Source organism: Megalops cyprinoides, chromosome 25, assembly GCF_013368585.1.
Source record: "Megalops cyprinoides isolate fMegCyp1 chromosome 25, fMegCyp1.pri, whole genome shotgun sequence".
NCBI lineage: Eukaryota > Metazoa > Chordata > Actinopteri > Elopiformes > Megalopidae > Megalops > Megalops cyprinoides.
This window is the reverse complement of record NC_050607.1, coordinates 8,394,633-8,422,097: the sequence shown is the minus strand read 5'-3', so window position 1 is coordinate 8,422,097 and position 27,465 is coordinate 8,394,633. Positions and strand designations below refer to the sequence as shown.

The window sequence follows — 27,465 nt, the reverse complement described above, 5'->3', positions numbered from 1 at the left end:
TAAAATTTAAATAGGCTGAGTTAGAGGTGGATTTGACTTACCAGAATATCTGTGTAAGCTAATTGTAGGCTACGTCACCCCACTGATGCAACTTTATCAGTGTATTATAATTAATAATGTTAAGGATATCGTTATCCTTGATTTTGGTATACCATTTAATAAGGTGCAGCATTTCTCGGCAGTTAAAAAATATTGGAAAACCAGCAGAGGAATTTCACCAAAATGTTTAAAAAAATCCATTAAATTTAAAAATTACTTGTATCTGAAAGAAGAGTATGATGAATCTGTGGAGTCAACTGAGTAATGAGACAATAATTCATATACATAAATAACATTTATTATCAAACAAAATATTTACAAAATGTAAGTGCAAGTGTGGTAAATGGGTATTGTCAATCAGACTAGCATAAATGCAAATTACAAGTTGATTTCCAGCATTTTTTAAGAGCAAACAGGAGTCAAAGCCTCCATCTCCTCACTTTTAAACATGACTCACATGTGACTGGTGAGACGATCAGAATACAGTGCTCATCAAGAGTCTGATATGATGTCATCCCTGTAGTATTTTTGCAGAGGATGCCTGAGACTGTTCTCCACAGGGAGATTTGACATCTTGTTCCTGTTTCTGATACTCTCTGCTGTCTGTTGCCACCCTGCAGGTCGCACAGATGATGGTGAGCGTGGTGCTCTCCTTGTGTCGACAGGTAGCCATTTCGACCTGCCCTGTGTTGCCCCAGAACATACCGCTGAGAACAATCCCCTGAGAACACCTGTCACACTCCAGCTGGGACAGAAAGTCCGGCGATGAGAGGAGATTCCGAAAATGCTCCAAAGTGAGAGCAGCTGTGACCTAAACTGTGTTCAGCACTTGCAAGAACTTGCTCTACATCCATCTGGTCTCCTTGGCATATGGACACATCCATGTGTGCGCCTAAAACAAAGGGCTCGCGTTAAAATGAGTCCAGCTGACCACATGGTCTCTTCCAGCAATCACATGACAGTTTGGGGCCTTGCAGGAGGTTAGTGGCTACTTGCTGCCAGGTGGCTGCTGGGTGGTGGAGAAGGGGCCAGCTGCCTGGCAGTACAGTGTGTAGAAGGGGCTGTGGAGGGGGTGCTCCCTTCAGCAGAGCGAGGACAGAAAGGCTGGCGGCTGCACATGGCAGTTCCTCTTATGGTCCCTCAGCAGCTTTGACAACGTGCTGTGCAGCACCAGGGGAGAGGCAACACAAGCACCCCGACGCAGAACATGGACAGATTGGAAGACCATAAGAAAACACTCCTCCACTGTCAGGTATGTACCGAAAACCCCATTCACCTGCAACGGCAATATCGTGCTATCCCAGCTGTCAGAGTGCAACAGTATTAACAAGGAACCTGAGCAGGTGAAATGAGTGTGCTTTTAGAAGGTTTAGGTTTGGTTACCTTTAAAGTCCAGGGGCACCTTCTCACTTTTCTTCTTAAACCAGTTATCTCAAGAGGCCTTCATTCTTTGTCATCTCATACTGTATTTGATTATGTATTGTTTCTATCAAAGGTACTCTGATGCATTTTGTAACAATTCATTTTAAAAAGCTATATTTAAATATTAAGAGTAATTTGATTAGCAGTTGGTTGTTGTGCTTGCTTGGTTCACCTCTTTGATGAGTGTCTCATGCATCTGTGACAGGATTTGGTGAAAAGCTCAGCTGGCAAATGAGATTTCCGATGTTGAGTGCCACCTCCACAGGTGAGTGTGATTTCATGGCATAGGTTTCCACCCATTTTAAGTCAATAGCCCATCAATATGAGCATGAAGCTGTGCCCATGCAGGATGTGGGCAGAGGCCCTTCCAGAACCAAGCTTGACAACAACTTAAGCTTAAGCCCTCTATAATGATGGCTGAATTGCACTGCTGCAGGGTCTGCATCTTTATTTGCACTTAATCGCCTAGTTAGCTCATGTAGATCGTTCAGCTCATACCTCTCTGGTAATTTACTGTTATGCAGGTCAAAAAAACACCAAACGTGTAAGTTTACTACACAGTCAACTAATTCACACTCAGTCCTGCAAAGGCAGCAAGAGGTCAGCAGTAAAAACAAATCAATGTGCCATTGTGAATGGGTTTGCTGAGTACAAAAGAAAATTAACCGAGAAGGAGTTTAATTACAATGGAATGTTTTACTTCTGCAGTTTGTGGGTTTACCTCTGTGGTTAATGAGGCGGTGAGAACAGAATTCAGAGCAAGGTGCAATGTATTGTTTTAAAACACGTGGCCAAAGTGGTTGCTAAGTGCAGGCAAACATACTGCAGTGTAAACACTAACTTGTGGACAGAGCAGGAGAAAACCATCCACAGCTGCCTGGACCTACCGATGTTCTGAAGGTCCGCTTCAAACCTCTATACCCATCTGGACCAACCACTGCTCTGGATATCTGCATGAAACTTTCACAGCTACCTGAACTTACAGCCAATGTAAATAGCTGCATGAAAAACCTACAACTACCTGGACCTACAGACGCTGTGAAAATCCATATTTACTAGCGTGAGAAGAAGGAATCTGTATTTGAACCTTGTGGAGGACTGTCACACGGTAATGCACTCTGGTAAGTATGACTGCATGCACTGACTGAGATTTAGGTTTACCACAGACCATCTACCCAGGTGTAACACAGTAGTAAAATACTGGGTTTGTCCTAGGCCCTCAGCTTGTAAGGCTACTTGGTATGCTTGGGTAGCTGGCTTTGCATCACCATGACATCAGGGTACCTGGTCTGTATGGCACACATCTGAATGTTGACTGCATGACAGTTAACATGGGTGCAGATGACACATATACATCAAAATATATAATTAATTTAGTTATGGGGGACACACTTCTAAAACTGTAAAAAAAAAAAAATTCAAGCTACATTTGTGACCTGTATTTCAAATGGTACTTGAAATGAATATGGAATATTTGCTAAGATGTTTAAAGAAATCTGAGACAAAATAACCCCCAAAATATACCTTGTAGTCATTTGCCAACACTGCTTGTATTTGACAGATGACTCAGAGGGACTCGCCTCCCAGAATGCACCACAGACACGAGAGGAGAACTGGAGCTTGTGGAAGGGTGGACGTGACGGCTTTAGGCACGAGGATTGGAGCGGAGACTCCAGGGAAGGGGAGGAGAAGCGTCACAGTGGAAATGCCCTCGGTTTGGGGTGGAGCTGTGGGAGGGAGTGACTCTCAGACCACAGCTGGAGGCAAGCAGCCACATTCCCGAGAGAGGAAAAAAGGGTCAGCGGCCACTTGTCTCTATACTCCAGAAGAGTCCTGGATGTGGAAATTGAAGGGTGTCCTTGGGAAGGCTAGGGGCCATCACCAGGGATACCCTACACAAGTCAGAGCATGGCGATGTAGTGATGACATCATCATAGTAGTCCTTAAAGCACCAAACACTCAGAGGCTGCAGCCTCTAGCCACACCTGACAGCAGTGTGTCAGTGAAGTACCTGAGGAGACGGGAGGCTGAAGAGGAGAGAAAGAGACCAGCGAAGGGAGAGCAGAGGAAGACCCGAGTGAAGGTTGAAGAGGACAGGAAGAACAAAGAGGAGAGGGAAGAAAAGGGCAAGAGCCAAGGAAAGTTGGGTGAGGGGAATGGCAGCGGGAAGGGGGAAGTAAGGAAAAGCCGAGTGAAGCAGGAGGAAGAGGGGAAGAACGGAGGGAAGAGGGGTGAGGAGAGGAGTCTGCCCAGGAAAGCGGCGACTCAGTGTCGCCTGGACGGCAGCAGGAACGACCAGCTGAGGGACTGGATTAAAGAGAAGGATCGCCTTGCTCGCAGGGACCGAGTGGCCAAGAGGAAGGAGAGACAGGCAAACAGGGAGGAGAGGAGGAGGAAGGAGCAACAGAGGCAGGAGAGGGCAAAGCTGTCGGAGCAGGCAGTGAGAGCCTGGATGGACAGGAAGAGGAGGAAGGCAGCTAAAACTCAGAGGGAAGACACAGGAGAAAAGGGTGTCTTATCTGAGCCAGGAAAAGAGTCAAATTTGAAGAAGTATGACAGCAAGGTAGAAAGCACAGTGACTCAACAGGGATTTCTGCAGGTTGATGCAGTGGCTTCACCTTTGAAGGAAGTGGTTTTCACCTCTCATTCGGACAAAGGGAAAGACAAGAACACATTTGGAGGACCGTGTTCCGTAGAGAGAGACTTCCTGTCACATGACACAGAGCTGACATCACCTGCTGTTCCACAGGAAAGCCTTGCAAAAACGGCCATGTCCCAGGCAAGAAGGAGGGCCAGGCCCAAAGGTAGAGGGGTAGGGCAAACTGTGGCCAATCAAGCAGGACCTTCCAGTGGTAAAAAGAAACAAATGGAGGAGAAAAACGTTGGATCTTCAGTTAATTCTGATAATTTAGTCATGCAGCTGGGGCCCTCCAAAGACACCAAACCCTATTCATCCAGAGAAACCAAAGAAATGCTGTCTGTGTCAAATGGAAACGGGGAAGTGGCCTTCGCCATTTCTCCACATCGCAAAGACACCCCATCAGTAGGCTGCAAGAAATTCCCGAAGTCCTCGTCCCACCTGTCACGGGCACTCATTCACCAACAGAGCTGTCCTTCTAAAGGGGGAGGTCCTGGAGAGACCGACGGTGAGTGGCTCCGGAGGAAGGAGAGGAAAGAAGAGAGGAAAGAGGCGGAGTGGGAGCCTCAAACAGTGGTCCCATCACTGGCTTGTAGTGGGGTGGAGGCCGAACTAGAGAACAGTAGGGAAGACCGTGGTCTCACTCATTCTAGGTCAGCTGATCCAGACCTCAATCAGATCCCAGTAACCCAGTCCCCATCCTGGGCTGAGGCTAGAATGACACCCCCAGTGGAACAGAGCTTCCTGGAGGTGCTACACGAGAATGCGCTGAAGCTGAAGTCTGGCAAGCATGAGATGTCAGAGAAGATGGTAAGCCTCAAGTCCTCCCAGACCTCAGGGCCCCAGGCCAGCCAGCATCCAATCAGCCATCCCACAGGCTCACACAGGGGGAGGAGCAAGTTATTAACCAGCCAGTGTCCAATCATCACTCGCACAGACTCCCATAGGAAAACAAAAAAGGTATTGGCGAACCAGCATCCAAACGGCAGTCCCACAGACTCACACAGTGGGAGAAGGAAGGGAGGGATGATGAAAACCAGTGGGTCACTGGTGGACATCAGTCTGTGCAAAAGACCAGATCCACAGGGGAGCGAGGAGTGAGAGCTGTTTGAGAAATGAGTCTTGGCAGCTGGAGAGAGCACTGATGCAAGTAAGGGTCACTCTACAGTCAGTAGCAGTGATGTCAGTCTAAGATGTGAGTCGTTAATGATTCCTTCCAGTGTTCTTTATGGACAGGGTTGTTATTTTAAAAGATTCCTTCCATTAGTCACCACTCAGGCAGGCCCTAACACTTTTAGCTAAGTTTACTTCAGCCTGTAGAAAACCACAAAACTGGAAATGACAAGCATGCGGAGGAAAATGCTACAGTAGGGCAGTCGGCGCTTAAGGCAAAGCAGAATGTACTATAATTAACACCCACATAATGGACACCCACTTTCAGAAAGTCAATGTAATGGATCACCATGCCAAACAATGCTGAACTGTAGGGTTCCATTCAATGAAAAGGGCTGTACTGCCATCACTAATCAGAATATTTGTAGTCACTGTCACTTGAGGATATCCTGCTGAATACCGGGCATTTATTTTGAGAGAACGACATGAGCAAGAATTTAAAATGATGGCAGACAGATACAAAGCAACGCCAACGTATCAACTTCATATAACTCAATTCCTACATTTTGGTTCTCCTTATATGTAATTATGTATGTGGAAGTGGGCCTCAGAATTTTATGTTATTAAAATGCTGAGGTTTACTTCAGGATATGTATTAGCATTGTGTTTGCAATGGTGAACATTTCAGTATGCTCACATGTTGATCCGGGCACTTGTGATCTCAGCACCATATTTGGAAATGATACTTGTTCGTATGTGGTGAGTGGCGTCATGTTGATGCAACTTGATGCACTTCATTAGATGCACTGTATATGTCACTCTGGATAAGATGGATGAGGTGTTTGCTAAAGTACAGTGATGTTATGGAATGTAATATAACCTGGTTGCTGATGTCTCATCACAAAATAAAGCGTTATCCTTAAATTGTATCCAGTTACAGTTCACAAGAGTCTCGAGCTCTTGCATTGTGGCCAGTGAGCCAAGACATGTATGGATATGGTCCATGGTTTCCTTCTTTACTTCATTCATTCTCAAAAATTTCTCTCAAAGCTGTACTGGTATCTGTTCGTTCATCATGGCGGTTATAAGCAGAAGCTGCTGCTGCATCTCCGAATGAAAGTTCACATGGAGACAGAGATACAATCTTTTTTTTGTTGTTTGTTGATCTTGAGGGAAAGAATTTAATATGTGCTGCTTTTCAATGTTGGAGCATGATGATGGGTACTGTAATTGGAAACTGGGTGGGTTTACTTTGCACTCAGCCTGATACATTTAACAGGAGAATCACTGTCTAATTCCAAAGGGACAGTTGCCCAGTTGACATAACTTAAATAGTCAGGCATTTATATGTATTACATGGATTACAGTCAGTCATTTCTGTTTTACTTTTGGTCTTATCCAGGACAACAGAAACAAAGAGCATCTATTAAAGTTGTAAGCTGTATGACTTCTCCATATATTTTGTGGCTCCTTTCAGGATGGAATATGTAGTTTCCTATGAACCGCTACATGTGACAGTACCTCATTTAAACACAGGCGAGCTATTCCTTTGCTGGTCATATCAACATTTGATTACATTCTCATAGCAGAGCAAGACACCATGAATGTTAATGCGCACATGTTATCCGAAAGAGTGGGGTGAGTCAGTCAGTCCTATATGTTTACGCACAAGGTAAAAGCTATATGCTAGCAGCCTCTCAGCTGGATTTATGTGTATTGCTCTGAGCTGTCTCAATGTGGAATGGATGAGGAAGTGTTAACAGGAAGTGGGATACAGGCTGGCTTCTTTAGTAACATTTGCTTTTGCTGTCTCTGTAGAAAACAAGCCAAATGAAAAGAGAACTTTATACAAGACAAAAAAAACCTCTATACTGTGGTTAATGGTTTGTTCATTTGGAAAAATCTCAAACATTAGCTCATCGTGTCTACATTAGCATGTGACCTTTCAGTATAGAACAGTAACACTGCCTGGAAAATTTCACCAAGACATTTTTAAAGCATAATAGATATCAAAATTAGATGGAAAAAAAAATTCATTACGGTCCAAGGTCCAAATTAATTATCACAATTTTAATTGTCATTTTAAAATGTTACTTATTTCTTTGTTTTCAACAAAATACATACATAAAATCAACAGTATAAATCAGGTTACTCTTAAGAAATGTTACAAAACTCAGTATCATTTGTAATTTAGGAAAAAATCCACAATCACCATTCAATAACACAAGTCTTAAAAACCCGTTACAAAAAATACAAAAGGGTGAAACTGGAAGGCTTTTTGTCTCAAACATCCAAGACATGAAAATGAAGCTAGCTGCTATTACTTAACTACAATTCTGTAATTGTTAGCTAAGTGTATAAAAAATGTTGAACATGGAGGGGTAGATCCAAACCAGTCTAAACCTACTTTTCACCCGGTATAGAGGTGGTGATTAGTGATTGGACAAAGCATTGTGATGTAACTGGCTTATGGATGGGGATATTAGATTACAGAAAGGGAGTCAGAGCTGGGGTCTTGGGATAGAAGACAGTTGGCGACATCATCTAAATAGCAAGGTGCATGGTAGTCACGGCGATAGGGGTGTCACATCAGATCCCGGCTCTTCCTGATGGCGCAACACAGCATCATGCTGAAGAGCATACCAAATATCTAGGAGCAGAGAGAAAAGAGAGAGGCGGAGAGAGAATGGTTGTAAAATTTGGGTGTGGAGCATAGAGTAGCGCTGGGACCATTTCTGATTTATACATCACTGAAGGACAGATGGATGAACAGTGAGCCATCTCACCATGACGATTCCGATTCCTATCCCTACTCCTCCAATGATGTGTAGCTTAGAGTTGAACACTTCATCAATGGCAGCAGGACAACTCTGATCCAGACAGGGGAAACAGAATTACATCATCAGACACAGGCAAGCAGCCAGCCATGGTGCTGACATTCTCCTTTGCTCAGTGGTAACGCAATGATGTATGGGACTCAAAGCATTGCTGTAAATGTAAGGGCACTCTTACCTTGGTGATTAACAACTCCAGTCCTTCTTGCTTGGGACAGGTGTCTTTTGCACCATCGAAAATGGTCCCTGTGATCCCACAGCAGTCGAGCTGAAGAGGGGAACAGTACAGTCATAACATGAGCCCTCTTTCCCATGCGATCTTAATCTGAACTGTTTCTTCCTGTGTTCACAGTCTGACCCCATTTGTCCAATGTAGTCATAGCCTGAACCCTTTTTCCCACTGCCGTCATAACCTGACTCACCACTGGGGGGGGGCAGAGAGCATCTATCTAGTTTCAACTGTGAGAATGCAGATTGTTAAGAGGCGAGCTGGTATCAGACATCCAGAAGATCACATTGTCACCTCAATCCCAGGCACGTCAGGATCTGAACCCTTTGAGAAGTCATTTCAGCATGGTCTCCTTTATCTTTATCTTTAATGCCTTTCCAGGGCTTAGGCTACTGGGCCCTGCCCCAGATGGCAACCATACTCCTAGACTGTTTCTCCAGTCAGGTAGTGAAATAGAGAACATACAGTAGTTCTACACTGATAAGACAGTGACACGCCTGAATATCTGGGGAGATCCCAGACATCATCAGACAGTATAAGCAAGACCTCCTTATGCCTGTGACGTAACAGCACTGGGGGGTGGGCGGGGGGCCTTCTTCATTGGGATAGGCATTAAGTGACCCCCCCACATCACAAAAAACCAGCACAAAGACATTCACTCTGTGGAAGCACAAAATTGTTGACCTTAAATTACCCTGTGTGACTAAGTTTTGTTTTTCAGTGTGTTTCTGTTATCTAGCAGCTCATTGCACCTATCGAGCAAGTGCAGGTGAGCTGGCAGAATGCCTGGATTTTCCTCCAGCCTTTGAAGTTCTGTGCCATAGACAAGTCTCTGTCATGATTGGACTGTTGTAACTGTATCACTGATAATGCGCATTACTGTTGGAGTATGTTTAACGCTTCTGTTTTGATTGGTTCACAGACATCGTTACACAAGCCTTTAGACAATAGGGGGGGCCCTCCCCAGTGGCAGATTTTTGCAGACCTCTACTGTGCCTTTCTTACGCGCTTTAATGCATTAGTCCCCAAGTGCTCTTGTAATAAAATGACCTTGCTGTATTAACCTCCTAAACAGACTGGAGTGGCATTTTCCTCCACACCTGTCTTTAAGCTCTCTCTGCGTTTCACAGGTTCAGTGAGCGCTGGCCCTGGACTCACCCCATACTGGATCAGGCGCAGCGTCTCTTTCAGCACCTCTTGCTTTGTTGCTTTGTAGTTTTCAAAGGTCCTCTTGTAGAACTCTGTGATGTCATTCACGATCTGTATCAGCCAGTGGACAGGTGAAAGAGAAAAAGATGCAGAGGGTGAGCGTTGCACTGTTTCACACTCAGGAATGCTGAGGATAGTTGTCTCATATGCACGTGAAATAGAACGAAGCAAATGGCCAAATGAACTCGGCACCACTCCTCACATAATTCGCACTTCTAACAGTGGGTACCCTCAACCTTCTTGCTGGACAAGAAAGCAATGTGGGGGGGGGTGGGGGGGGGACTAACCTTCTCTTGGTTGGAGAGGCCCCAGATTCCTGCAGCAACCTCCACTGCAAATATGATGAGCAGGAAGAAGAAGAACTAGGTGGGGGGAAAAAAATGTTAGAATGCAGCAAACAGCAGGCCTAAGGTGGGTAATGCTGTAGACTCTGAATACTCTTTGGGGGCAGAGTGGTCACAGAGCTGGGTTTGTTGGTTTGAGGATTATGTCATACATGCTCCTCACACTGTGCTCTTTGCTTTATCAAGAGCAAGCTGCAGGGTCATGACGCATGAGGCGTGTCCTTCCTAAAGGGGAAACGCATGAAAGAGGTGGGGGGAACTTTTGCAATGTCATAGACGTCACTGCCTGTTGTTTGTGGCTTTGATGTTTGGATGCTCGGCCAAAGGGCTTTTTTATCGGTGAGGTCAGTTAGTGGTGTCTTTGTTTTGTGGAGACTGGATACTGGGGGTGAATTTGCTTTCACCTTAATCTCATTCTGCCACTGTTACTGGTGTCTGACACAGCAATTGTGCATTCACTAGAACTCCTGATAAGAGGCCTTGCATGCCAGGAGATGCTGTGGAAGGCTTACTTCCTTTTGCTGTGTTCAAACCACCTAGGAGTGTGCCTCTCTGCTGGGCGCTGGGTTTTAAAACCTAATTGAATTAAATAACTAAATGGAGGAAATGCAGGGGCACCAACCCAATGGACTGAATCAGCACCAATCTCAACAGACTGCGGGAAATAGTGAGTGAAGGAAACCACCTCAACTGAGGTGCTGATCAACACTGATCAGAGACTGATCTCCACAGACTTGGCAAGTCAGAGTGGGTTAAGCGAACTGCCCTGTCAAAGTGTCACTTCTGTTGTTTTGTTTTTAACATGTACATGCACATAGGCTAAGGCTGTACGCCTTCAGAAAATTTCAGCTGTCATATGCTTTGGGAGAGGCAGCGGTTCCAGCCTAAAGTGCTGCTTGACTCTGCTATGCACCACTCCATGGCCATAATATAGATTATATCATTGTGCTATCAAATTTGTAAAATGTAAGCTATGGAGATTGCCTGCATAGACAGTGATCATAATAGCTGTACAGTTCCCTGTTTATGCACATTTGTGTTGGTGCAGAGTTTGTGGGTTAGCACTGAGACAGATACACTTTCTGTTTTAGTGCTATGCAGTTGTCTGATTTAGCATTGAGCCTGATGCAGTTGTTTGATTTAGTAATAAGGCCAGCACAGTTGTCTGGTTTGGTATTGAGGCTGGTGCGATTCTCTGTGGTGGTGGTGTTTGGTTTTCTTACCACAGAGAGGTTTGACCAAGTGTGACAGAGCGACAGCTGTCCTGTGTCACAGATGGGTTTACACATGGGAGCAAAGGGAATTGGTGCAAGAAGCTTTGAACTCTAATCCCTGCCCCTTGCCCCCACCCCCTGGCCTCTGATTTGCATTATTACCAATTGCTCCAGATGAAGGGGGTCTGTCTTAGCCATGCACTCTGCCCCCTGAGTTTACAAGCCCTGTCCTGAGCCTGTGGGGAAAGGTGACCCTGCACTTACAATACCAGTCAAAGGTTTGGATACACCTACTCATCAAAGGGTTTTTCTTCATTTTTACTATTTTCCACATTTTAGAATAATAGTAAAGACATCAAAACTATGAAATGACACAAATGGAACTATGAAGTGACCAAAAAAGTGTTAAATCAAAATTTGACATTTTAGATTCATCAAAGTAGCTAAAAACCATGTATTAAAATTAAAGATTTTTTTTGGAAAGACATTCATACATAGGCATCAGCTTCATCAACTTTATATTTGTCTAAGAAACAAGTTTCAGGCATTTAAACATAAGTCTTTAGATCAAAATGTCTTTGAATGCATGTTTCCCACTGTCTTAATCAGGTGTGTCCAAACGTTTGACTGGTGTTGTGTATGGGCCAAAATATTTAACATGCTTAGTTTTTATAAGAAGCAAAATGTCTAACTGATCAAACAGTGATTGACTCACCAATCCCAGCATGCACGGCGACTCCTGGATGGCCCCACAGCACCCCAGGAAACCCACTACCATCATGAGCGCCCCAGCACCGATCAGGATGTACACGCCTATGGCACACAGTGACCCCGCTCAGTCCATAACCAGATTTTTAGGATTTAGTGGTTTGTTGGGATACCTATAAAGCCCCCACTTTTGTACAGCAGTAACATTCTGAGCATCTGGCATAAAAAAGACTGCACTACAGCTCAGGTAAAAGATAAAAGGACCCAGCATTTCTGACCAACGCTGGTGGCAATAGCAATGTCCACATAACACCATTCCATGCCGCTACTCTCAGTCCTGGCGCCTCGCCTGCCGTTGGGATGCAAAGCAACATGGCTCCATTCCCTACTTCTTCCATTGACACCAACCCCCCCCCCCCCATCCACAATGAAGTTATCATTTTAACTAAACTAAGAAAGAGGGAGTATTCTGCATAATTCTGACAGTGAACACATACAAACAGAAGCCTGGCACAATAAGTCCCCTGTTGCCACTCTGAATCCAAGCTTTCTTTACACAGTGGAGTTAATGCAGACTCGGAACACAAGCCCCATCCCGCCCAGAGAGACGCCCTCCTTCCCCACTCACAGCTCCTCTGTACTTTACTTGCCCTGCTGGGATTTGGATTGTAGAGGTTTGCTGGGTGAGTGCCACTTCACTCAGCCAAGACATTGTACAGATACATCACTTTACAAAACATGACCAACATAACAGCCCTGTAGTGTCAGTCCTAAAAAGGGTCCTAAAAAAGTTGCTCAGCACTGGTCTTGGCTTCCGATGAATTCTCTTAGTGATACTGGTGGTACTTATTCTTCCTTACTTACATTTGTCCAATTTAAATGTGATTTTTTTTTAAGCTGTAGAAGCATATAAAGTAAAAAGTATAACTAGTTAGTTTGGATTTCAGTAGTTATTTTCTCTTTTCTCATGCCTGAATCATTTGCATTTACACAAATTATTACATTCATGTTCAAGATATGATCTTGTTCATTCCCTGAAACTCAGCAGTTTAACCTTGCCATCACTGTGTCTGCCTGATACTGTATCTTATTAAGCTGACAGAAGTCAGTCTCATTCTATCACTGTGAAAACAGAGGGGAACTTCCTCTTTACATTTTACAGATACAGTTGTCTCACTGTGTGAGGGAGAGAGAGACCCATTCCCATGGTAACCACTCATATCACACACATGAAGGGTCCTCCTTACCTGTGAAAAACACGACGGGGGAGTCCTCCCCTTCAAAGAGACCTTTGGTCTTGGAGTCGAAGCGCAGCCACAATCCCACAGCCAACACTGCTGTTCCTGCAAGCTGAAAACAAACAAGCCCATTTAGTCTGTGTGGCCGTCCGTTCGCTTTCTGATTTCAGTTGATGCGAAATGTTCAATCCTGGGCTTGGTTCTGCTGCTGAATGACGGGCTTGTTTCCCATATCTTTGGGAGTTTTGAGATACTGCAGGGTCTGAGAGCAGAGGAAGGCCCTGTTTGATACTGAGCAGTGCGACCATTTAGCACGGACTCTTCCTGTGAAATTAGTTCCTCAACATTAGCCTTTTATCGCTAAAATAATCTGTTGCCCTTGTCAGTTCAGGTTAGCAGCAACATGCGTCATTACCCAAGAGAGAGCATAGCAATGGGATGTTCATATCAGCCGCTCTCCATGGAGCGGTGCCAGAGGTAAGCATGGAAAACAGATTTTCAAAACATCAGACGAACGCATTATTCCACAGTAAAGTACTCTAAATGGAATTGTTTTAAAGCTAGTGTGTTCTGCCTGTATACGACTACCCCTGCACGAAGCCAGAGGCGAGGTTACGAGTTCACAAGAGGCCAGATTACTATCAACATTAGCGTAATATTTGCATTTTGTATTTGCATGTGCCAAAGAGCTGATGGCCGTGGGTCCCGGCTCAGAGCACTGTGCAGAGAGCAGCAGGCTTCAGGACGTCTCATGCAGGACTCGGGGTCCCAGAGCCAAAACACAGCTCAGTGCCGGGGAATGAAACCCGATAGGTCAGCCGAGAGAAAGAATGCAGCCACCACCTCTGAAACCATGTGTTGTGAAACTGCAGCAATGCTGGTTCCTGCAGAGCATACGGGGGGCACATGCCGCTTCTCACAGGATGGAGGGAAAAGTGCTCTCCGGTTGTAGTCCCTACACTGGCCCCTCTGACTAGGCTACTAAACACTGGTGTGCATGCTGCTTTACCCTGTCTTCATTGGTCCAATGAATAAATGACATGTGTATATTTTCCAAAATATAATGCAGCAGAATGTGTGAGATAATGGCACAGTACAATCTTTAACCTTTTATTTGCAGACAGTGGCAAACACAAGGCCGGATTACTTAATTCTCCTAATCAAATCTTTAAGATCAGACAGTGCAGTAAAATGTGACAAATGTACCAGGCTTCAGTGAATTGGGTGTGCAAGCCTCGCATTCATTGATTGTGCTAGACAGCGCACAGTGAGTTAGTGGTGTTTCCAACAAACAAAACAAGAAATGGCAAGTTCTCACACTCACAAGAAGTGCGCTCAAATCCTGGGCTAGGAAATTTCCATGAAGTCATGTGCTTTGGTCTTTAACATCCTGTGGAGCAACGGTTGTGATGAGGAAGTACATGATAGTAATGCTGCACATAGTCGGGGCTTGCCACAGCATGTTGCGGCACGGAGACGTCAGTCTGACGCAGCAGACGCTGCCGGAGTCATTTTCACTAAACACTTATTATTCATTTAACGTTATCCTTGTTAATGTCCACGGAAATACTTTTTGCAAAGTAAAATACAGAAACACTGGTCTCACTCGTCTTTTTATAAATATAATTAGGACTTTATGTTTTGTTCCTGTGATGATGATAAATAATAATCAGACATAATAATATATGTAGTACACATGCTGGCTTGCTCATTTGTGAGCCATGCCTCCCACTGTTTCCCTGACGCCTGGGCTCTTATGATGTTAGTGGGAGTTGTTCCTGTATTTGTAGGGGGGGGGGGGGGAGTGGGTGGTACAGCTGAAAGAGCACTATAATTCTCAGTGCCAGGGCCATGGAGAGCTCCACAGTATGCTACAACACACGCCAATGCGGGAGCCTCCCTCGGATGCCTCTGCTAAACAGGGCTTGGTGTACATGCTCTGACTCAGTCAGCACAAGGAGTGGTTTGAAACCGGTTTGAAAGCTGCGTCTGGCCTGGTGTTCGTCCAAGTACTTCATTAACAAGTGGACATTAAGTGACCCTGAGTAGCAGGCTGTCTTTTAACACTATACTGTCACATCTGAAAGGACACAGGCCACAAAATGGTAAACAATGCTTGACCATTCCCAAATAAAGACAGTTGTGCTGCATCCTAATCTGTTTATTATTTCAGCATACAGTAGTCAGCCAATTAAAAATCCCTTTTTATGACCCAGTGAAACCCAAGGACAGGTGTAGCTTGAATGCATTTAAAGAACAGCCATTGAATGGATGTGAGATTGGTATGTCTGAAAACATTCCCTGGGGTTCATTCTGAAATATGTTTTGATCTCCAGAAAATTGTAATGTCAGGTTTCAGTGAGATATAGTAGTTGGTATGAAATGATCATTTTGACGTCAAGAACAGCAAGTTCAGTGCACTGCCCTGGACTGAACACTGCCCCTTAGGCCAGACCAGGTTTGCCCCCCTTTTCTTCAGAAGCTCAGAGGGAAGACACATCAGGGCATTAGCCCACATCCACAGAAACCCCCACCCGTCAAACTATCTAATGGGTCTCTCATCACCAACAACCCCTGCTCCCCAGGGCCACTGTTTAAACACAATCACTTGAATGGATAGTCACGGGAAACATAATGAGTATATTTATCTGTAGCATTTTTCATTTAAGATTTCTTTCTCAATTATTGGTGTTTACAAGTGGAAATGTTTCTACATGAGGCACAAATAGAAGCATGTGAGACATGGCAAAGTCACTAATCTCTACAGGATACTGTGACAATGAGACCACCTACAACAGACACTGATTATTGGTTTGGAGGAAGAGGGGCCACACGTGCAGTGTTTTAATCAGCACCTCCTTCTTCCATCTTTAGAAGAGGCAGAGAGCAACATTTCTGCATCCCATTGCCTGGATACCCGCTGCCCCCTCCAAAACACATTGCTTGATAAACTCATCAGCCAGGTAGTCACCCCCCTGAAACACATCGCCTAGTTAACCCCACCTCCGAAACACATCACCTAGTCACCGTCACCCCTGAAACACAATGCCCCGTTGCCCCCTCTCCTGAAACACAATGCCCAGTTGCCCCCACCCCTGAAACACAATCCCCAGTTACCCCCAACCCCTTGAACATAATGGCAAATTACCCCCACCCCTGGAATACATCACCTAGTTAATGCCGCCTGTTAAAGACATTGTGGTTAACCCTACTCAACGGAAACAACGGGTGCAGCACACACTCAGTGTCTGCTTTGGAGGTTTCCATGTAGGAATTTTGCTTCTAATTTCAAATCAAGGTGAATGTATTTAGATCCCAGGTTGAGCAGCGAACATGCTCCCAAATCCTGCAAAGGTAGTCCTTTAATAATGAATATGTGTGTGCGTCATAGTAACATGGTAAACGTAGTTTAACATGGATGCAATAGGGTTATTCAGCCATGCAGGGCTTCAGCCCCACCCCCAATGGCCCAATTACTTCATGTGAAATCCTGCTTTTCAGAACACACCCAGTCCTCAGGACTTTACCCATATGTCTACCAAACTCTGATTACTGCAGGGCCTCCTCTTGCATGAACTTAAATCCCGTAGCCAGTTTAAGAAATCATTAACCCAGGCTGCACTACTCTCTATTTCAATCACATTTTTAAACTGTTTATAAGCATGAATAAATGTATTTAGATCTAACATATCATATGAATCACTGGTCTTTAACTAATACGTCAATCTGTGGGAATATGGGGAAATCTGATATCCATGTTCAGAATTTTCAACTCAAAAGAAACTGAGTCATTTTGAAAAACTTATTCAGTTGCCTTTGATTTCCAAGATTTGAGTATTTTTTCAATCTATGCAGCATTCTCTCCTTTTACACCAAAGTGAACTAAGTCTGTTTCCTGTCTTTCACTTCGAAACTACATAACACAGGAAACCATACAAACTTACCCAGAACAGAAAGTTGAAGACAAACATCAGGTACTTGATGCATTTAATTCCTCCTACTACTCCCATGTTGTTTTTCTTGATAAGGTGCTGTAGTACGAGAGATGTATTGCAGACTGCGGCTGTACTCCTCTGACTGAGTGATTCTCTGGGAACGGTGCCTGTGTGTCACTCAACTGCTCTGTGATAATTGGGCAAGGTGGGGGAAGGGCTGTACTTAGGTAGGGCGTGAACTAAATGAAAGGAAACTTTAAACTTCCTACTGTGATCCTCTGCCTGGTTTAGAAACCCAGCCATGCTTCTCTGGCTGTTTTAAAAGGACACATGCTAGGTTTTCGCTGCCCATTTTAGAAAATACCTGCTCTATTTGCCTGCCTGTATTCAAAATTACCTGCAATGTTTTCCTACCTGCTCTTGAAGCTACCTATAACATTTTCGTACCTGTTTTGGAAGCTACCTATAACATTTTTCTGCCTGTTTTAGATGCGACTTAGTAGATTTCCCCACTTGTTTTACAAACTACTTGCTATATTTTCCCACCTGAGTTAAAAAAATACCAGCTGCATTTCCTGCCTATTTTAGAAACTTCCAGTAACATTTTCCTGCCTGTTTTAGAAACTACCTGCTCTGATTTCTTTCCTTTTTAGTTAGACAAATTACTGTCATCAGGCTGCATACAGTACTTCATTTGATTTGATATAATTCTGGAACGATGATGAGTTTGAAGTTACTCATGACAAAAACATGCAAATCAGATCCTGGCAACTGTGAACTGGCATTTGCATTTGGCTTGGTGTTTGCTCATACCGTTATACATTTGCTTATCTAAATGCATAACTAGTTTCCAAAAGCACCTTTAAAAAAGACTTAACCTGTTTTCATTAAACACAACAGTGAACATTTTTTGTGTAAATGACATTTCAGCAGTGGAGCTTCCACTCTCTTCCCTGTTATCTCTGAAAAAGGAGGGCAGCCACTTGGGAAACTGTGATGAATGGCCAGTGACAGGGCAGACGAATTAAAAAGATTTAAGCCCTCTCTTCACTTTGGTCTCCCTCTCTGTCCCAGACTGGGCTGTGCTGGTTGCCAGGACAACATTAAGACTCACTTCCAGGAGTCACGCCCTCTAATGTTGAAGAACAGGTACTGCTCAAAGCATTATTCCCATAGGACATACAGGATCCAACAACACAGCCTTTGTCTCTGTGCAATAGTTTGGCTGAAAGAGGGATCGCTCAGGGTCTGTGGGGCAGAAACAGGATCCAGGACAGCAGTACACTGTTTGGTTACAGGGCACATGAGATATTCATCTGAAAGTCTCTTGAAAAACACATTGTACACTTACTATTATTTTTTTAGTTTGACGTCTTGCCATTTATAGGATATTGGAATGCTTAAATTAAAAAAGTGAGTCACCATGTTTGGATGAACTAAGCACAGACCAAATCAGGATGAGGTTTTTTCTCTTTTTTCTGGAGAAAAAGCTACATCACAGACATACTTGCATATGCTGTAAGTGACATCTTAGTGGGAATTACATCAGCTTCTAGCGTCTACACCTGGCAGCTCTGCACAGCAACCTGATTATCCAGTTAAGGCAAGCTTTTCACAAATATGCAGTGTCAAAGCCCGAATACAATCAATTAAAGCTGAAGGTACTTTTAGACGTGATAAGAAGTTTACAATATAGCTTTCTACGAAGTACACCATCGGGATTCCCATCATACTACTGCTACAATTCGTCCCATTGGCTACTCCATAGCTGTACTTGGTGAGCTTGGTTGTCAGGTTTTGAGTAAACAAGCTGAAGTTCCGTGCAAATATGGAGTCAGTCAGTGATGGGCCCTCAAGGATTAATTAGGATAAACACCTCATGTAGCGTTTCAACTCAGCACCCAAAGCACAGAGCCTCTCAAAACCACGTCCCAGTATACCAGCAGTGGCTCACTGCCTGCAAAGGCCCTGATGTCACAGGCACAAGACTGGAAACCTCACCTTCACTCTACACAACTGCATTTCCCTGGGGGCAGCTGAGGGCTTAAAGAGTGTACTTCAGTTACAATGTAGCTATCCAGGTGCATAATTCAAATATTTTTAATTTTTAAGATTATATAACGCATAACGTTTGACATTGAGAAACAGTACAAACAATAATGGCACCTTTTTCAACAGGCAATCCTTTAACATCTGCTTTGAATTCAAGGGTAGTGTCACTTGGTAACCTGAGATCACACTTTACCAGAATACTGAATAACCCGTTATGGATAGTATTTCTTTCTTTCCTAAATCTCTGCATCAAAATCCCACGACACTGGTTAATCTATTATGTTAACCTATTCAATGAAATTCACAGTTAGAAACTCCTTCTCAGGGATAGAGACACCACACACCTTTGCCCATGACATGTATCTGGTCTTTCAAATGTAACATAGGCTGAGGATGAAAGCACTGAAAGTGGGCTTGGATTTTGCAAACTAATACTTTAAGCATTATGTCACATGTACTAAAGCCAATATTGTGCACAAGGATATTTGCACAGAATTTTTACAAAAGCAGGTGTTAATAATGACTTTGTGGTCACAATATATGGTTGTATAAATTGACTACCAGGACACAAATCATATAATACACCATCAACCATAATAGCCATCAGCTGAGTTACATGCTCTTACAAACTGTGTAAATCAAGTAATCTTCAGAGGTTCTCCTGATCACCACATTACTACTTCTGTGGTATATCTGTTTCCTGCTTATTCTGTATGCTTCATGAGCATATTAAAGATGTGACAGTGAGAGTTTTTCCCGAGGTCTACTCTGTGTGTGTGTGTGTGTGTGTTTGTGTGTGTGTTTTAGCTGCAACTCATTGGCAGTAAAATAATTTTCCATTTGTATGTCTCTGGCCAGCCGCCCATTTTCATCTGTTCAGGTGTTTCATTTGTCCATTTGTAATGCAGATTTTTTTTTTTTTGTTTTTATTTTTTTTTGCACATTTCTTCATTTGTCCTCTTATCTTCAGTATTTGGCTTTTTCCCATTTTTTAATTACCCTCTCAAAGTTTCATGTTTTTTGCCCTCCTTTGGACCAGGTAATATGTGGTCCATTGTATTCTGTGGTATATGTACCACTAACTGCAACAACAGCATGTTTCACTGTGCCTATGTAATTGCCTGCTTTCCATAAATGCCTTAGTAAATTGATCACTAACTTCACTTTCACTGCATGCCATACCTGCATATTATTGCACTGCACTATCATTCTAGGAAATCTTGGGCCCTCAAGTGCCTCCAAAGCTGTGTCCAAATATTCCTTCTATACAAATAGAAGGAATGCTGTGTCAAACATTTAAAAATGTACAATATAAATGTAAATATTTAACTTTTCTGAATTTTGGAAGATGCATAAGCTGGCTGTGAGGCCAAGTCATGTTTATTGAAAGTGAAGCAGAGCCCACAGGGGAGACAGAAAACCAGTTGTAAGCTGAACATAGCCCAAAACTTTTTTTTTAATTGTTTTTCATTATCAACAGGCTTGCCAAATTTTGTGAATAGCATCCATCGGCAGCAGAACCTTTTTTACCTGATTGTGTCTAATGTGATGGCATTATGAGTTAATGATTTTAAAAGGTAATCTAAAAACGTTACATCATTTTGACAACAAAAAGAGGTCAATTATAATAGAACTGCAATTATTTCATGCGAGACACAAATATAATGTAAAACATTATGTACAATCCAATAATAGAACCAGTGGTAAACTTATTTTAATTGTGATGTTTGTTAAAAAAAATCAGAAATGTTTCAACTTTGCAACTTTCAGTGCAATTAGTAAGTAAATAAAAGACTGTTTTTTGTTTTCTTTTAGTTATGGGTTTATTGCATGCCATTATCCAGTCTGATTTACTGTGAATAGCTTAATATCTTATTACATGTCATAAATTTTTACAGATAGATATTCACTGAAGCAATTTGGGTTAATTATTTTGCTCGAGAGCACAACTGCAGTCTATTTATCCAACAAGCTCATCTCCTTAACCTCTCCTGTCTGCAACTCCTCATGGCGAAGGATCTCTTGAGTCACTGCAGGCTTCAGTATAGTAACATAGAAAGGGCACGTGCTCTTTCAAATCAACACTGTTCGTTTGCATTAATGACTTGCAACTTTACCTTATTTAATTAGCAGACTCCCTTATCTAAAAGAACTTGCACTGATGCAGCTAGGTTTCAATAAGGGTTGCCACGGCAGTGCCCCGACCGGCCTCAAGTCCAGAGTTCCGTGCTCTGACCACCTCTCAACGTTCTGCCCTTCCAAGCTGCAACATAACAGTACATCAGCATGCCTATGGCAGAGCATGGATGTAGCATGAGTTCTCCCTCTGTACGAAGAGGGAATTGGGTGAAGCATTATTGATTACACTTATAAAGAACAGTTTATTTGGACCTCATTAGTTATCGTGACCGACAATACAACTTTTCCTGAAACAGCCTGCAGGGATAGATTTAATGACCTCTTATGCACAAAAAACCTGACTTATATCAACTGGAACTGAACGTTGAGCATTATGATTGATTCTTTCATGATGAAGCTATATAGTGTACTAATATATAGTATACTAATATATAGTATACTAAGCAAAGCCTGTCAGAAAGGCCAGGCCATGTGGTGGTCAGTATCCAGACTAATCTTGCCAGGAGAACAAGTAGGCACACCCAATCACATTATTCACAACATTCATAAAAGCTTTATTTAAGAGACCCTTTTGTTAAGCTTTAGTAGAACTCAAGTGGTTGCGGCAAAATACAAATAGAAGGAATGCTGTGTCAAACATTTAAAAATGTACAATATAAATGTAAATATTTAACTTTTCTGAATTTTGGAAGATGCAAATCGGGCATGAAATTAAACATATACAGTCCATATTGTCAGAGTAGCCTAAAGCAGTTTCTGCCATCCAGCCTTTTTATTATTCAGGCAAATTACATTAAGTTGGTGAGCCACGATGACTCCATATGCCAGCCTACAGGACACATCCACGCGGTGAGGCGCGCCCTGTAATCTTAATTTGTTTAGGAGATTAACCCATTCTAATGATAGAACCTCAGATTAGAGGGCGACGTATGGCAGGCGTCTGGCTATGCTATTAATTCACCTGCTCACGAGACGCACACAATGCTTTCAAATAAATTAGCTCGCAAAATACATCTTGTGCACGTTCCAGTTCCACGATCCAGGAACGCACACTCCAACCCCCTTGCTTCAGTGTACGGAGTCGTCACTGGAAACACTAATCAACCCACACGCAAAACGCCCTTTGTCGCTCCCGGTCAGGGAGCGCGCACTCAGAATGTCAATAACACAAACTGAAATTGGGTCACTCGGACAGAGATGGCCAGGGAAGTGAACGACCGGTCACTGATTAACGTAGAAAATGACCGAAAAGACATCTCTCGCGCCACCTTCAGCGCATCTTCATAGATCGATCTCAGATACTGCTTTAAAATATTTCATGGAATTTAGACATCCATACTTTAATCCAAAGGAATCAATATGCAAACAGTTTTGAATACACTCATAAAAACATCAAAATTAGATTGTTTTGAAATAAAACCGGATATAGACACAAATTATAGGTAATCCATATAGAATATAGAATCTGCGCAGCCGGAAATATTTGATTATATGACTACACTCTTATCTGAGGTGCAACACACCCACGCGCACGCACTCCGAGATCCGTTACTTGCTGGCTGCTTCTCTGTTCAACTGAAAATAACTTACAGACATGAGGTCCAAAACAGATGAATAAAACCACACCGATCGAAACTTACCCAGAAAACAAAATTGAACGTGAACAGCAAATACTTGACGCATTTATCTCCTGCAGTCAGCACTGCCATGTTCTTATTATAGAAGAACGTAGGTGCAAAGAACCCTTTTACAAAAAAAATATAACACGTGTAAGTGTACTTAGAAACTCTTAGCAATAGTGTATTTAAAAGAGTAAAAAGGAAGTCCTGTAAATCCTTTATCGTGAGCGGTTTAGTTGTCCGGTTCGCTGTTCAGGAGCTGGTGAAGTGAGCGCCTGCGTGTATAATGCTCCAGTCTCACTGTGACAGCGCTGCAGGCGGAGAACTGACGCGAGTCCGACCATTATCGGAGATTGATTGACCTCTCCATAGGATTGCGTCGTTCTGTGTTTCTGGCTAACTTTCCTCTTATTTAAATGAGATGTTGTTAATAAATACTCTTAACTTGAATTAAATGAATGGCATTTACTGACACTTATTCAAGTTTCCTGAAATTGCGATTGAGTGCAACACTTCGGTCCTGTCCTGGGCAAGCACAACACCTCTGTGACAACCCGTATCGATTGCTGAATCTGGCAGCTGGGGGAAGGCTGTGACAACACACAGAGAGAGCACACCACAGCCATCTGAACTGGCAGGGACATGGAGCATGGGAGAGGCTGTGTGTCTTTATGGACCCCACACAATTCATCCCTTAAGTAGGGGTAGGAACAATGTGTCAGCCAAGGGAGATCTGAGTGAGAGCGAGTTTATGATGCAGTAACCACCAGTGGCATCATGCAGCATATCTTTGTGAGTGGGGCACTAGTGACAGTTACAGGATGTCAGCATCACTGTGAGGATTCTGTAATTACTCAGTGCTCAGTAATTACAGAGAAATTTGTTATGAGTTGTACAAATATATTTCAATTTATGCCCAAATTATAAGAGGAAGTATTAACACTATAAAATGAAAATGCAATTTTTTTGTGTTGTACTCTGCCTCATTTGTCGCGCATCGTGGATATCAGGTTGAAACAGGAGAAAATACTCTTAAAGTATACTGAATTCAGTATTGCTGAATTATACCCATATCAAATTTGGTACAGAACATAAAGTTGCACAAACATAATTTTTTATCTTTGTGCCTTGGTGGAAAGCTGGCCTGAACTAGTTGCCCTCAGGAAATATCCACAGTCTAGACAGCACTTTGGTCAGATATTAGGCTAGTTATCCAATTATCAGCATAAACATTATTGGGTAACTTGATTCATGAGATTAGGAATCAGCTTTAACTGTCTGATCACAGTGGAAATTTTGAGTCTGTATTTCACCATCCCACGACTGTATCTTGTATATGCACTGTGTGGTCAGGAGTTCAAGAGTGGGAAAAAAAAACAGCCAGCACAGCGTTCGCAAGGAGACTCGGGTCACTTGGATGTTTGGTCGGTGTGTTTGTGGAAGTCTGTATACTTGGAGATCCTGCAGCATTTTATTCAGTTCAGCACAGAAACTGCCAAGAGTCTCAGGCAGGGCCAGCGCTATGGGGGTGCTTAGAGGTGCATTGCACCCCCAGAAGGACCTCAGTTCACCCTCAGTTGTCTTCTTATATCCCAATGTCTGCTTAGTATTTACTACGCTTTTATAAGATATGACGTTTTGTGCCCCCCGCCCCCCGCCCCCCAACCATGGATTGCAACTGCATCCCTCTGTATTTTACCCTGGTGCTGAGCCTGGTCTCAGGTCACCCCCTCAGACATTACAAGAAGCAAAAGCTTCACACAAATAATGCAATGATGAATGTTCTTCTTTCAAGTGGTATCTCACATGTGCCTAGAGTGACAAAGTATCCATTCTTAGCTAATGTTGGTTTCTGTAATCCTTTCTTTTTTTTTTTTTCAAGCAGAGTCAGTTAGGGACAGTAACAATGACACTAACTTGGTGCGAATGTGCCCGTTCTCTGTGCGGTTTTCCCGCTACAATGAAGGTCATTGTGAGGGAAGGGGCAGCCGTGGACACGCCCACTCATAGTGCTGTGACCCTTCTCCCTCTGTTATTCACCACTCACAATCTAGAGCAGCCAACGCACCCACAGCTGTGGCACAGCTACACATAGGGGGGTGCGGGTTCAATACTCTGCCTTTGCTTTACAATTAAGCAACTTAGCTTTGCAATCATTTAACCCATTTGTGTAATTGGAGCTTTAAATTATTTATATGACCTCTGTAAATGACCCCCCCCGGTATTACTGGAAATGAGCCCATTGAAAGGGTTTTGCTGAAGGCCCTTCTAAGGCGGATGTGGTAATGCTGGTACAGTCAATAAGTCAATTTTTTACCTGCTTTTTATTTTCAACAATTTAATAATTTATTTAACAATTTATCATTGTTGTCTTTTAAATAATTGACTCTTATTGGGGACGGTTGTGGGCTTTTGTGTTTCATTTTGCTTGCTATTGCAGGGGCTCACTCTAAGGTTGCAGCATCTTCATTCCGGGTCAACAGTTTTTCGGCTGCCTTGGCATTCCCTTGTTCTTCCCATGCAACTGAGAGATGGGCAGAATCACTGCTGCCTATGGAGCATGGGGGAATAGACCCAGTGCACTTTGTGACTGCTGGAATGATGATGTCATCTGTGGTTGAATGATGTCATTGCTTTTGGCTTTGTTTTCCCGGGTGACACAGAACAAACAGAGTGCTGGCAGTGAGTCATCTCTAACTGTTGTGCATGTCTGATGAGTCTGGGCAGAGAGTTATCTATAACTGCTGTATGTATTGCATTAACATTTTTCATATGAATTTCCTGTTGTCGCACAGCAGATTTTAGACCGTACGTTTGTGCTTTCTGAGATTATTCTATGACGGATCCAAAAAGACATCTCTCCAGTGTGTGAAATGATGAATGGAGCTATGCATGACCATTCCTCTGTTCAGATCCTTCACCATGTATGGTCATGAGGAGAAAAACACTTAATTTGGAATGAGCATTAATTTTTTTTACTTATCAGTCTACAATTAACCAGGGCAGTTTACTTTATTAGTAATTAATTAAGGCAGCCGTGGGTGCTCCGGAGTGGCTCAGTCAGCTAAGGCACTTGCTCCAATCGCTGGGTTAGTTCCACAACTCAGCCCTTTGTCATTCCCAGGCAATGATCAGGAGTCCATACCTGCAGAACACAGCTAGCTTTATTCCACCAGGGTAGGGTGGGATTTGTGGCCAGGGTTCCCTTTTTGGACCACGCCAACACCCGTGAGTCACTCGGATGATATCAGGAACGAGCCTATCTTCCGTAATATATGTACTCTCCTTATGCTCTGTATGAATTGTAGTCTTTTTTGCAGTGCAGGTTTATTGAAAGGTTACATTCTGTGTTCCCCAGTGCCACTGTGCAGAGGATGTTGAGAGGATATGGTGAGACAAGGCTAATTTATGTTTACAAAAAGGGGTGAAAAAAGCAAAAAAAAAAAAGGCAGCTGGATATTTTCTGAAGCTGCTGCAACAGTCGTGTCCAACTGAGCTACTCACTCTGCCCCTCCTGCAGCCCATTTCGAAAAGGCTCGGTGTTAACAGTTAACATGTGGCTTTGACGTAATGCGACAGTAATGTTTATGTGAATGTGGCTCAAAATTTTCTCTACATCCTTATTTATTAAAGAAATTTAAACAATGTGTCAATAGGAACATTAGCCCACCCTTCCTCCACAGAGAGTCCGCAGTGACCTGGGCCAGTATGAGGATGTGTATTTGGTTTGGGTGAATGGTTTAGATGCTGAAATTAAGGCAGTCTCAGGATGTGGTTTTCAGAATTTACTTATTCAGAGTGCATAAAAATGACTGTTCCAGTCTAGAGACAGAGGTGAGGGGGGATGAGAGGAACGCAGTAAGCCTTTTCTTTATGATCACATCCAACCCCTGCTCAAACAAACAGTGCAAACCTGGTTCCCCCCACCTTAAGAAACCGCAGTGCTGCTTTGTGATGGAGGGGAAGCACAGCTGAGCTCTCTCCAGGTGCAGCCTCAGACGGAGACATGTGTTAGCAAATGTCTTGTGGGGCAGTGGTTGTATTTTTTACATTGGTTTACACTTCAAGCTCTTTGCAGTCTTGTTTATGCTCTAGTCGCAGCAATATTTGTAATGATGCAAACAACCACAGCCACAACCACATTGCTCCTGATAAAATGGCTGCTTCACAGAGAGGGAGCAAAAAACTGTTTGATTGCCTTCTGCTGCCATCATGATTTATATTGTCCAAGAAACAAATTCCAAGCATTTAACAATAAGTCAATAAGCATTTAACAATAAGGTAGATCAAAATGTTTTTGAATGCATGTTTTCCATCTTACTCAGGTATGTCCAAACTTTTGACTGGTACTGTACATTAAAACAATCTCTACCTATAACAAATAGCATCCATGTTATAACACATATTATTTTGGGATATTAGGACATATTGTCTGTTTGACAGTGAAGGGCAGCTTATCATTAAGAGCTTTATAGAATAAGAGTAGGGCATTCGGCTTGTTGTTTTGCCCCTTTGTAATAAAGATGTACATGAGTCAAAGGCATTAATGGCTGCTGTGGAATTTCCTTACGCTGTAAACAGCAAAGACTAGCATTTTCAACAAAACACTAAGCTGTTGAAGTGGAAATGGGTTTCTATCAGAAGACCAAATGACATATGAGCAAAAGGAGAAAGAGAAGTACTGTTTTTCCTTGTGAAGTGAAACTTTGCTAGTGTTTTGTGTATTGGTTCC

At 43.1% G+C, this 27,465-nt stretch overlaps 1 protein-coding gene across 2 annotated transcripts; it reads right to left on the bottom strand.

Moving 5' to 3' along the window:
* Nucleotides 1-7,476: 7,476 nt before the first annotated feature.
* Nucleotides 7,477-23,241, bottom strand: LOC118771765 (CD9 antigen-like). 2 transcript variants are annotated; one of them, XM_036519788.1, is made up of 8 exons: nucleotides 22,755-23,241; nucleotides 12,998-13,100; nucleotides 11,758-11,855; nucleotides 9,772-9,846; nucleotides 9,434-9,535; nucleotides 8,225-8,314; nucleotides 7,999-8,082; nucleotides 7,477-7,862 (listed from the first exon to the last, which is right to left on the bottom strand). In XM_036519788.1, exons 1-8 carry the CDS (start codon nucleotides 22,821-22,823, stop codon nucleotides 7,797-7,799), a joined length of 687 nt encoding a protein of 228 aa, XP_036375681.1. In that variant the 5' UTR covers nucleotides 22,824-23,241; the 3' UTR covers nucleotides 7,477-7,796. The 2 variants fall into 2 exon arrangements, with proteins under 2 accessions (XP_036375681.1, XP_036375682.1); XM_036519789.1 differs by lacking the exon at nucleotides 22,755-23,241 and adding an exon at nucleotides 16,933-17,054.
* Between the last annotated feature and the right edge of the window lie 4,224 nt (nucleotides 23,242-27,465).